The sequence below is a fragment of the Gallus gallus genome, chromosome 5 (assembly GCF_016699485.2).
Source record: "Gallus gallus isolate bGalGal1 chromosome 5, bGalGal1.mat.broiler.GRCg7b, whole genome shotgun sequence".
Classification (NCBI taxonomy): Eukaryota; Metazoa; Chordata; class Aves; order Galliformes; family Phasianidae; genus Gallus; species Gallus gallus.
The window spans coordinates 44,065,196-44,077,431 of NC_052536.1; the positions used below are offsets into that span (position 1 = coordinate 44,065,196).

At 38.3% G+C, this 12,236-nt stretch overlaps 1 protein-coding gene across 1 annotated transcript in view; it reads right to left on the reverse strand.

Moving 5' to 3' along the window:
- The window catches only part of TRIP11 (thyroid hormone receptor interactor 11), a 29,853-nt gene extending 17,953 nt beyond the window's left edge, over positions 1-11,900 (reverse strand). Inside the window, exons 1-10 of the mRNA XM_421324.7 lie at positions 11,518-11,900; positions 9,268-9,344; positions 8,050-8,160; positions 6,637-6,912; positions 5,707-5,775; positions 4,824-4,989; positions 2,890-3,240; positions 1,929-1,969; positions 1,358-1,453; positions 408-614 (exon numbers count right to left, since the gene is read on the reverse strand). Coding sequence (XP_421324.4) covers positions 408-614; positions 1,358-1,453; positions 1,929-1,969; positions 2,890-3,240; positions 4,824-4,989; positions 5,707-5,775; positions 6,637-6,912; positions 8,050-8,160; positions 9,268-9,344; positions 11,518-11,656 — 1,533 coding nt within the window. The 5' untranslated portion in view covers positions 11,657-11,900. The remainder of the gene's footprint in view (positions 1-407; positions 615-1,357; positions 1,454-1,928; positions 1,970-2,889; positions 3,241-4,823; positions 4,990-5,706; positions 5,776-6,636; positions 6,913-8,049; positions 8,161-9,267; positions 9,345-11,517) is intronic.
- Positions 11,901-12,236: the final 336 nt, after the last annotated feature.

Genomic DNA, 12,236 nt, shown 5'->3' on the forward strand with positions numbered 1-12,236 from the left:
CTTTGCTCCACAAATGTCCATGTTATGAAGAAGTTGTGATGCAGTAAATTAACTATTCAACAAAATTAAAAATAATGAAAAGACAAAGTTTTTTAAAATCATTCACTTTAATTAAACTGTCATAAGAAAGAATTGAAGTATTAATAGGATAAAAACCTCTAAACTACATATAAACAAATGATGCGGTATTTATCTGGACTTTAGAAAGTAATATGCATAATGGGCAGCTGATGGCATATTTCTTTGTAACAAGCAAGTTTCTTACACTTTGGAATTTCACATCAAGATGGTGAAACACTGGTCACAGAGATAACTTATCTATGTGCAAAGATCAACTTAAAAGATAAACACACACAAATATAAACATACGTTTTTGAAATTCAACAAATAATTTGAATGTTTGTTACCTGAGTAGCTTCTTGATTCTGCTTGTCTAGTTCTTCCAATTCTGCTATTAATGTTTCTCTTTCAGCAATACTTTCATTTAATTCATGTTCTTTTCTTTCCAAGTCTTGCTTTAACAGTCTTAATTCTGAATTCTGATCCTCAGTATATGCAGAAATAACATTCTCATCCTTATGTTGTGCATTTAGCAGTTCCTTCTCAAGTTCCTCCTTAAGTCAAACAAACAAATCTACATATTAGCCTTTCTCTTGACAAAACTTGTACTGTCCCACTGTGAAATGCTTTCTTTTTGTTAAAAATAAAAGCAGAGCATGCATTTTTATGTTAACATCTCTAAGTCTATATGAACATTATCCCAATTAGAAATTCTTTATTATGTAGTTCACTATTATGTAGTGTTCATCTTTAACACTCACGTATACACATTTTTTTCATGATTACTTCTTTCACGATGGTCATTAGTGTACTTTACAAACTTCTTCACAAAAAGTCATGGTCTAATAAGCACATTTACATCCACCACTGAGGTATAGGTCCACAGCTGGGATAAACTATTACATCTTCTAGAGACATTTTAAACATACAGTATGCATGACGAGAAAGGAGTCAAGGGCAATGGAAAACATCCTTATGAAAACTGTTACGGGTAGTCTTTAATTGATGCAATATACAAAAGATCCTACTTGAAAAAACTGCTGGATGCAAAATAAACTAAGTCATATCTCTCAAGCCTGAATTTATAAAGAACTTGCTGGAATGTTGCAAAAAAAATAAAAAAAATATTAAAAAGATACATTAACTTCATCGGTAAGATGAAACGATTAGAGCACTACATAGGAAAAAAAAGCTATTTTAGAACAACACTGTCAAAACTATACTGAATATACCAATATTTACTGCTGTTTAGAAAAAAATATGTAAACAACACAGTTCAGAAATCTAACATACATACCTTTTCATTCCTAAGTTTAAGATTTTCTTCTTTAAGAAGTTGGAGATCTAGTATAAATGCCTGAACATCTTCTGCCATATAAGCAGGATTGTCAGCCTACAAAAACAGTATTTAAATAGTGAAGTACTGAAGGTAAGGATCCAGAGCATTTAAAAAGCATCACCTGTACTAACTCTTTACCATTAAATATCAGTGGAGGAGCATGGAAGAATAAACACCAGATATGACTACAGTTTTATATTGTCTAAAGTACTGTTTTGCTAGTAATTTAAAGGGAAGTTACGCACAATACTTTAAGAATATATATCACAGTAGCATAAGTAAAGTGGGCTAAGTGTAACTTTACTTGTTTTCTTCAACAGAGTATACTGTGGAGTTTCACAAACAAAATGTATTACCCCCTTGACTTCCATATGTAATTATAAAAACAATCTAAAACTACTTCCTTGATTACAAGGTTATTTATGCACAGTGTCAATGCTCCAAGAATGTACACTACCAAGAACATGTATTTTTCCACAAGTTACTGCTGTTGCTGCTTTTGGTTAGCTTAATTCAGAAATTGCCTTACCTGATTTAAACTTGAAAGCCTTGCTATTTCTCTTTCTGCTTCTATAAAGGAAAACAAAACATAGTTTTACTCTTTCAAAACAACAACAAAAAAACCTATCCAAATCATCCTCTCCCACCTTGCCCAGCAGAACTCTGCTGCTTAAAAGAAAATAGTTTCATAGCATAGTAATGAGATATCTCTCTCTCTTTTTTTTTTTTTAAGGAATCTGTGCTGTAAATGATTCAAAGGCACCCATTAGAAAGTAGAAGTTCACTTTTACAACTGAGCCCACAGCAGGCCAAATTTGGTACCACATTATATCACAGAAAAAGTGTGCTTTTACAATTTAAATAAAACTTCTATTTAGGCATACTTCAAAAGAAAAAAATCCTATCGAATACTTGACACACATGACAACTACTGGATTCAGAAACCTCTACATTTATCATTCCAGGCCTAACTATATTCTCTTGCTCTTATCTCAGTGGACAACCTTTATTGTTGTCCACTTATCTTAACCTTCAAAGCTGAATATTCAGTTCCAAATTCTTAAAATATAGTGGCCTTTCAGTGCCTAAAGGAGACCTAAGTGAAAGCTGGAGAGAGACTCCTTATCAGAAAGCATAGTCATAGAACAAAGGGGAATCATTTTAAAGTAAGAGGGGAGATTTAGACCACGTTAGAATTTTTTAATATGACAGTGGTGAGGCAGTAGCACAGACTGCCCAGAGAAGCTGTGGGTGCCCCATCCCCAGAGATGTTCAAGGCCAGGTTGGATGAGGCCCTGAGCAGTCTGGTCTGGTGGGAGGTGTCCATGCTCAAGGCAGGAGGTTGGAACTAAATGATCTTCAGTGTCCTTTCCAACATAAACCACTCTATCATTCTATGAAAGTAAATTGTAAGCATTAAAGTAGAAAGTATGTGACAACATATTATTAAAAATCAAAAGCAGTAAAATAAACCCACATCGTCTTTGTACCTAACAGTGCTTGTTGCAGACTGACAACATCTTCTGGTAGCGGTGTCTTAGATTGAGACTTCTGTTCCTTCATCTGCTCTGTAACAGAACTTTGAAGCATACTGAAGTCAGATTTTAGACTTTCATATTCCTGGGTTAGTTGGATTTTTTCTACCTTTAACAATTCTTGCTCTTTCAGAAGAATTTTGTTTTCTTCTTTGGCAGAAGATAATTTCTGATTTAATTTTCTTATTTCATCCTCTAGGTCCTTTATAATTTGCAAGTCTTCTGCTTTCCTTCCTTCTAGATTCTGAGTAATCTTTTTCTCTTCACTAATTTTAGAGTCAACCATGGCATCAGCGCTTACACCATCTAAAAAGCAAAAGAGATCGAGTTTGCAATACTAACCAAAGCCAGCACGGTAGATCTTTTGTTTAAAAGTCTCTTTCATCCCTTCTCCTGACAGAGAGATAATCTAAAACAAAAATATGATAATCAACAGAAAACTAATGTAAACAGAATTAAGATTTTAAGCAATGTCATGCATATGACTGATTTGATAAACAGTCTTTCAAATACTTTGATCTCCTTGGCTCTAATAAGTTTTAAAAGGTGTTGCAAGACACACATTGTTGAAGATTTCATTAGCACATTCTTGACCAGGAACAGTGGCAAAGATGAAAGAAGCCAATTTATCAGGACACGTAATCTGTCCATTTCCTAAGATTCATTTATCAAAACCCATCCAATTCAGTGTGATGCAAAAACACTGTTTATAATTTAATGTCAAAGAGTTGCTGAATGGCTGTTACAGAGTACAATACTTCGTATACGCAACACAGTTTTGCTAGTAGATCTGAAAGACAGAATTTTTTTTGTCATAAGTGGCTGCAAAAAGTATAAATTACTTGATAACCTCATTTGCCTAATGGTGCACCAAGTTTTTCAGCTGAAGACCTCATTTTGCAGACGTGTTTTTACAGACCCACCATATTATTATTACAAAGTTCTGCACAATCCTAATAATGCAATGTCCACATAAGTTCTAGAGTATAAAAAAGCAGAATAAAAAAAAAATGTACAGAAGGAAAATGAAAACCCACTGACTGAGACTTCAAGTGTAAGCTCAGACAGCCTTCCCCTCCCCTCAGTCCATATTACTCTCTCAAACAGAACCAACCAAATATCAGATACACTCTAAAATTATTTGAAAGCTGAGAGCAGCACCTGTTTTACAGAGAACTTGTAAAGAAAAGATGTGATTCCTGCCTTTAATAAATGTGCCCTACCGGTATGTGTAAGTGCAGCATACATAAAAGACAGATAAAATTTTAAGAGGCGTCTGATTTTGAGAAATAGGTTACCTGTACTGCCTTACAAGTTAGGAGCCTGCAAAAATATTTCCTCTCTTTATTAATATGTCTCTTAACAAAAGCAGAACTTATAATCTTCAGAAGCCAGAATTTTAACAGGTTAAACAAAGGCTTAGAGTCAGATCTTACATACTTATGCAAAGAAGCTCCTAGAAGAGATGCTCACTGACACGACTTCTTATGGAATACAAAGTACTTTCAAGATTAAATGAAAGCTCCTTCTGATAACTATCGAGCTTCTTCTACAATCTATTCATGTCACAGACACACATGTGGTTCTTACAGCAACCTCAAAGTTTAAATCTGGCAACCCAAACGGCACATAGTACTTCTCATTAATTTCGTGCTGAGATTTTCTAACCTTGCCATAATTCAGATGTTCAACCCAACACAGTGGAGAAAAGATACGAGGACATGTGCCTGCCTTAAACGTGAAACTGAATTAAAGTTGAAATTCAAATTCCTAAATGTGATCTACCTCCTATTTATTACACTATGCATAACATTACATTTACACTTTAACCACAATTCACTGCATATTAAACCAGAAAGGAACCTCAACAATAAGCATGCAGTAAAGACCTTGCTGTAACTGATGCTCAAGTTCTTCAATTCGCTCTTCATATTCGCTCAGCTCTTCTCGATGTCGACGACTTATCTCTACTAACTTTTGTCTGTGTGCATCTTGCAACACTGAAAGTTCATGTTGATGTTCATCTATTTCTCGACTTAAGTTCTGTTTGAGCTCCTAAAAACATTGTTAGAGAAACAGAATGGTAAAATACAGCACAGAGGCTTAAGAAAGAACACAAACGAAACAAATTTTTTCCTTCATAAAATCAAAGGATTTATTAAAGGATTTCTCACAGAAAAGGTCAAGTTTTTTTTTTTAAACATTTAAAAAGACATTCCTTTAAATACATATTTACACAAACAATATACTATACAAATAATAAAAATATAAAATATTTACATTTAATATTAGAGTGAATAAAGATTACAACTATTTCCAGACAAAGTGGTTATATTAGGACATTTCTAATAACTTTCAGGAATTCATCTGAATTTGTATTATGCACCTTCAGTCAAGAAAAGGGCATGATGAGAAGGGATAAAAAAAAACCTTACTTTGTGTATCTACATTAATTCTTAAGTCTACAACAGCTTCTGAAAGTGATCTGCCTTCATAAATGCCGATGGCATTCTTTTAAGCTTAGGTGCTATGTTTATCAAATTACAGAAACACCTCACTTCCTTAGAATACTAGGCTGTTTTGAAATCTAGCATAACAACGTCATTGTATATACTGTTGAATGAAAATACACGTTCACGTGCATTTTGAACAGAGAAAATGTGCTAGTGTCATAAATATATTTAACTTTATTCATATCATGTGACAATACACAAAAGAAGAATCAAGAATAAAGCACAAGCTAGGACAAGTTTGTCAAAGTCATCATCTTACCTTAATGATATTTTGCAGTTTGCATATTTCACTTTGTTCAGCATCATTTGCTCCTTGCACCTTGGAAGACTGAAATAAGAAATATCACACCTCCAAGTGGAAATTGTGATAAATAAATATATATTTTTCAAATAATCGCTTCCTTTTTCGGTAATCAAATGTAGAAAACAACAAAGGTAACATAAAGCTTCTAATCTTCAAATTTAGAGTAATTTCCCTTGGAAGAGGGGTATTTTAATTTAAAAAAAAACTTCCATTTTCCATTGAGGGTTTTTTTGTTTTTGTTTTGTTTTTTTTACATGCAAGGGTGTAACAGTTGTGGGGGGGGGACATTAATGCACCTGGTAAAGTAACAGGGTTGCCTAATTTTACTTCAGTATTTCCATATAAAGAAAGAAGTATCTCTGAAATTGGGCTATAGATTGAGGAATGACAATTCATATCAACAACAGCCTGAAAGATTATATTCTTTCTTGTCTCAGCAGATCATAAATTACAACTGACATATCAAGTACTGACAGAAAAGTAGGTAAAAACAGTACACAATATCCAACTATCACTTTTGATAGCATTTTGTTGTCAGTAAGTAGTTGATAGCACAGCTAGTCAGAAGTGTTTTTTAAAGGCTGAATAGAAATGAAACCCTTAATCAGTATGAATATTCCATGTGAAGGTATGTAACACTTTCTTCCTAACATGACAAACCATAGATAAAAGCATCATGAAAGGGCACTGGGAAAATGAGTGAATGTCTCTAGTCACGTACTGGAAAAAGAACAAAAAAAGACTAAAACATCACTAAGCTTCAGCTTCCATCACATCATGTTATTTCTATAAATTTTACAACATGAACGTTAGAGACCCACTCCAAAAATAGCCAACATGACACACATAGTATTTTGGAGGGGAGAAAGAAAAGAAATCACTCACCTGTGCAATCTGCTTCCAGTGATCAACCTCAGACTCAAGTCTAGAAACTTCATTGGACAATCTGTTTATTTCTTGTTGAGACCAGATTATATCCCCAAAATCCATGTCATCACCTTCAAAACCTGAGGAATGTCTAAGCACAGGAACAAAGGAGGCTGACGTAGTGGCTGGTTGTGAAACACCACCTCCTAACTGTGCTGACTGAGCAGCAGTCTGAAGTTTCTGCAACTGCTCCTGTAATGCATTCTGTCGAGCTTTTAGATGGCTGATTTCCACCTGAACATACAGAATATAAGGCACTGTTTCAGTAAGAATATCAAAATATGCTCTATTTGTACTTTTACAAAAGAACAATGAAATTCGAATCCCTCCCAGCATAGAACAGTGGTCATTTCCACTGGAAAGTGAAGGATAAAAGTTCTAAACACAGCTCCTAATGAGAAAAGTAGTCATAGTTACAAAGTATCTCATAAGAGACACATACTTAAAGTGTTAATACTCTTCTGGTTAAGTATTTCTACATATATTTCAGTGGAAATTTCTGCTGACTTTTCAGTACTGAGATACCTGTATACTTACACTGCATGCAGACTAACAGGTTGCACCAAAAAAGATTATTTCAAGAGTTAATTCAGATATGAAAATTAAACAATGTATGCTGCTCCTCAAGTTACTGACTCAAGATAATGTGGTAACATTTATTTTATGAGCATTTCAGTGTATTGCAAGTGTGCTTTTTTACAACAAATTAATATTAACTCCATGTAGTATTTACATAAGAATTCTATTATTATAGTTAATGAGCAGAATATTATAAATCTCAAAATCGCTCCATCTTGTTCACCCATGCATTTACAAACAAAGCTGAAATAAAACTCATTTTACATAATATTCTAGGTATACTTGCACCCTTCCTCATTTACAAGGCTATGAAAGCCCACGTTACAGTGGGTGATAAAACTGGAACGTTTATATCAAAGGGACACTTTCCCACATTATGAAAGGCAGCTCTGTTTTCTTTAAGTTTATACTTTAAGATAAACAACTGCAATATCCACAGACTATTCATCTGAGAGTTTGCTGCCACTGCACCTTCAGAAGATAACTGAACTAGAAATACACAGCAGTTAGTGTATCATTTCTCAGTGATTAAAGAAATTCTGATACACACATAACATTCCCAGAGAGCTTTCTCTTTTCTCTCCTAGCTGCTGGCAGCTCTGCTTATATTATGCAACTCAATTAAATTCATGTTTTAGTCCGTTTCTATATTCATGAACAACCAAACCATAACACCAATTGAGGACTGTGACTAATAGTTCAGCAGAAAGGGCACAGATACCGCAACTAAACAACAACGAAAGCAATACAACACATTGCAGTTGTACTTACACAATTTACCCTGTATCATACCTCTTTCTGTTGCAGCTGATTTCGATACTCCACAGACAACTGTTTTATTTGAAGCTCTGCTGCTTCATGCTTTTCTTCTAAGTCACTACAAACTTTTTTCAGTCTCTCATTCTAGGAAAAATGAGAAGTGGGTATTAGCAAATTCTGAACAGTTCTTATGGAAATAGAAAAACTCGAGTTTGATGAAGACTTAAAAACAAAAACAAAACAAAAAAAACCCCAAACCACAATCATTTAAATAGTACAGATTTCTCACATTATTTCACCCAAAACACACAGTAACTATAACTTCCAAGTGTGGCCCCAGAATCAAGTTCACACCCAATCTTTTCATTTTTATATAGTGTGGTAGTTTGTGGTGACCAGAGGTAAAGGCCAAGAAGAAAAATTCAAAGCTGAGTTATACGTGGAACCTAAAAACAGCCACACAGCATAAATCGGGGCTAATATCCCTAACAGCTCAGTATTTCAGCATCGGTCACCAACCATCACCAACCATCAAGAAAAAGAAGCAGGAACTGCCATCTCTCCAAAACGCTATCTAAATGTTCAGTGCTCTCAAGAGCAGATGACATACATGAAGGTGGTTGGTTTGCAGACATGAAGTCACGAGACCAACAAGTCCTCTGTAAAATTACATGAGGTTACTTTCTGCAAGGGCATACAGGATTGTAAGAAACACCAGAACAGCACAAGCATCTGTAGCTATGTCAAAAGGAGCATGAAGTGGGGCAATAGAAGGAGAACTGCATCAGTTCAGACAGGCAGCCATCCAACTTCAGTGCTCGTAGCAAAAGACATGTTGTCACGCATGGTTGGGCACTGCAGATTTAGAGTCGCATATACAAAAAATTATAAACCAATTAAGTCTTTACCAGTCAAAATTTACCAAAACTTAACAAGAACTTTGCATTTGCAAGCTCTTTACAACCAGTCTACTGTTGCAGTGCAAGTCCTTACAATCAGTAGGAACAGTTGCACGAAGCACTAGTTAGCACAAGAAGAAAACATGCACCACAGACATACTCCAGTAAATAAATGTGCCCCCTAGCCATGATGGCAGCTAGTCACCAAAGGAAAGAGGCACATTCTAATACTACCGTCACCCTTGTTTCTTCATTTTCACAAGGCTGAACAACTCCGATGCAAAATTTCATCTTTACCAGAACCAACTTGTATTTATATTTTTAATTACAGTAATGTTCTGAAATTTCTTACTTCGGACTTCTGTGCTGCATTAATACTTTCTATTTCTCTGAGTCTGGAATTGGACACATGTAGCTCTGTTGCTGCATCTGAAAGAGAAGTGAAAATCGTCAGTTTTATTAACTTTTACAATGCTGAACAGATATTAGCTAAGACCACAGTTATTACCAAGTATCTTTTCTTTACACTGCTTTAACATTTGTTTGTACATAAATATGAGAAGTTGCCTTTTTCAGAAGGCCGTTGTAATTATTTTTCAGGCCAGAATCTTTCTGGACTTAATTTAGTTCTCTCATATCAAGTTTTTAAGTCAGATCACAAAACTAATGGGAAAGTATGAAATTAAGCTTTAAAATAAGTGTAACAGTAGTTTTCTCTGGGCTGTTACGTGTCACTGAGTCAGTTTTTCATTTAGGACTTTGTCCCTGACATAACCGTTGCATGTGATTATTTCTCAATAATTTCATGTGAAGGTTCAGAACAAGGATTAGTTTCCTAAAATACATACAGTGGTGACTAAATTTAGTCAGGAAAACAAACCAACAAAAACCAACAGCTAAAAAGCCCACACAACAGAACACCAATCCTGTCCCTTACGTGAAGGGGCACAAACCCTTTAGGACTCGTTGTCATTTACAAAGGCAACGCAGTTTCAACACATAAAAAAGTATATTGTTCTCCCTTTGGATCTTCTTCCTTTAAAGATCAATTTTCCTCAAATAACCTACGTTTCCTCAATTAATACTACGTTTACTTCTCCCTTCTCCCAGTTTTAGTGGATATAAATAGAACACTTTTATTAATGAGGAATCATAATTAATTGGCTAGAATGCAGCCTCAATACTTTTTCAAAACTTGAAATAAACCCAAATGTGCACCTAAATGCTGTATTTTATAGTTTCCTGTACACTGTTCAAAACCAGTGTCGCTCATGTGCTGCAGGGGCTGCAAATACAGCCATTAAAGTGAAGATGTTAGTGCCTGTAATCCACCAACACCATCATGAATTAGGCCAGTAGTCAAAACGGTACATAACATTAATAGTCAGGGTAGGAAAACCATAGAATCATTAAGGTTGGAAAGACCACTAAGATCATCCAGCCCAACCAGCAGCCCATGCCTGACACTGCTCTAGACCCCATCACTCAGTGGGACACCCTACCCTTTTACTGAACACCTCCAGGGACAGTGACTCCTCCACCTCCTGGGGCAGCCTGAGCCAGTGCCTCACTGCAAGGAATGGAACTGCTCTAAAAGTGTTCTTAAGGCCACGTGGTACGTGCAGACCTTTAGGGATCAGAGCAGCACGTTGGATGTGATGTTGGATTTTCACACCCCACGTCAGTAAGCCTAGGATCCCATACAAATGCACTGCTCCAAAACTGGTAGGAAATGAAAGCTGTTCCCAGCAGTCCTAGCAGTCAGGTACAACTGGAAGCAACTGCTTAACTTCAGCTCTTTCTCATACAAACCAAAGCACAAATTTGTGAAGCAGAATCACTGTTTATACTCTACTAGCCAACAAACCCTGGCAGCACAAGGTAAGTTTCCAAATGAAGCCAATACAGAATTTAGCATATAAAATAATTCAGAGCATATCCTTCAGAACAGTAAGGGAAAAGGTTCCTCCTCGGAATAAAGACCTCCCTTCTGAGCATTTTACCCACATACCAAAAGCCCCATCTGCATCAGAGCTCCAGCGTCAGCTTGTTAACATGATTTATGCAGTGCATTCGTGGTGCTTCACAGTTGCAAACAAGGTATGGTAGTTGAAATCCACACTCTACAGAGAGAAGCATGAGCAGCTCTGCGTGGTTGCTACTCTTTATGCTCGCTGCAGAATGCCCTCAGCCCCACCGACAGATCCGCAGCAAAACCCAAACACGGGACCTCGGTCGGAGTGACACGTCAGAGCCGATAACACCGCTGCTCTGCAGCCCTATGAGGTCACTGCAAAAGCAGCTCATCAAACCGGCTCTGACACAAACGAGGCCCACGCAAAGAAAGAAGAACGTCGCGTACTTCCACGACGGACAACCCAACTCTTCACGCAATTCAGAAGCTACAGAATAACCAACAGAGCACTGGCTGACCTCTCCTACGGCAGCCTGGGAACGCGTTTGTTTATTCCCCCCATCCCGAGGCCAGAGGGGCAGAACAAAACCCAGACCAAAGCGGGCAAGGGCAGTAGTTGCGGAGATAGCCCGGCACCGATCTCCCTCCCCCGGCAGCCGGCCAGGCCCGCGCCGCAGCCCCTCTTACCGCCCACTTCCTCCGCGCCCTCCAACAGGATGTCCTTGGTGAAGCTGGAGATCTGACCGGTGAGCGAGGACAGGCTGCCGCCCACCTGCCCCAGAGACTGGCCGAGCCCCGAGCCCAGCCCGCCCAGCCACGACGCCATGGCTCGGCCGGCCGCGGGCCTCCGCGCTCAGCAGCTGCGGCTCCGCGCCGGGCGGCACCGGCTCCGCTAAGGGGGCGGCCGCCTCCTCTCTTCTCCTCGCCGGGGAGATCGAAGCTCTTACACGGGCTCAGCAGACCGCTCCCGGCCAGCCCTCCGCCGGCGCCGCGCGCATCCCCCGGCTCAGCGGCTCCGCCCGGCAGCGCCGGCCGCTGCCACCTCGACGGCCGCCATGACACCGCCTCCCGGCGCACCATCGACAGCGGCCGCGGCCGGCTAGAGCGCCCCGCGACGGCTGGCGGGCAGCGGAGGATGCCGGGATCGCGGCGGAGCCACAGGGGGCGGTCCGGCGGAGCCGATACCGGCAGCGCCCTTTGCCGCTCCCGGACCTCGTCGGGCAGCGCGTTCCAATGCCTTCACTGCTCTTCCTGAGGAGAATCTGTTACAACCGTATATATTTGTGCCTATTTAGACACCATTGTGGAAATATCAAACAGCGCTGCTATTTCCCATTCAAAACAATGACAAAGGTGTTTGTTATTTTTTTTAATCTCTTCAGCATTATATACTTCGTATACACAAA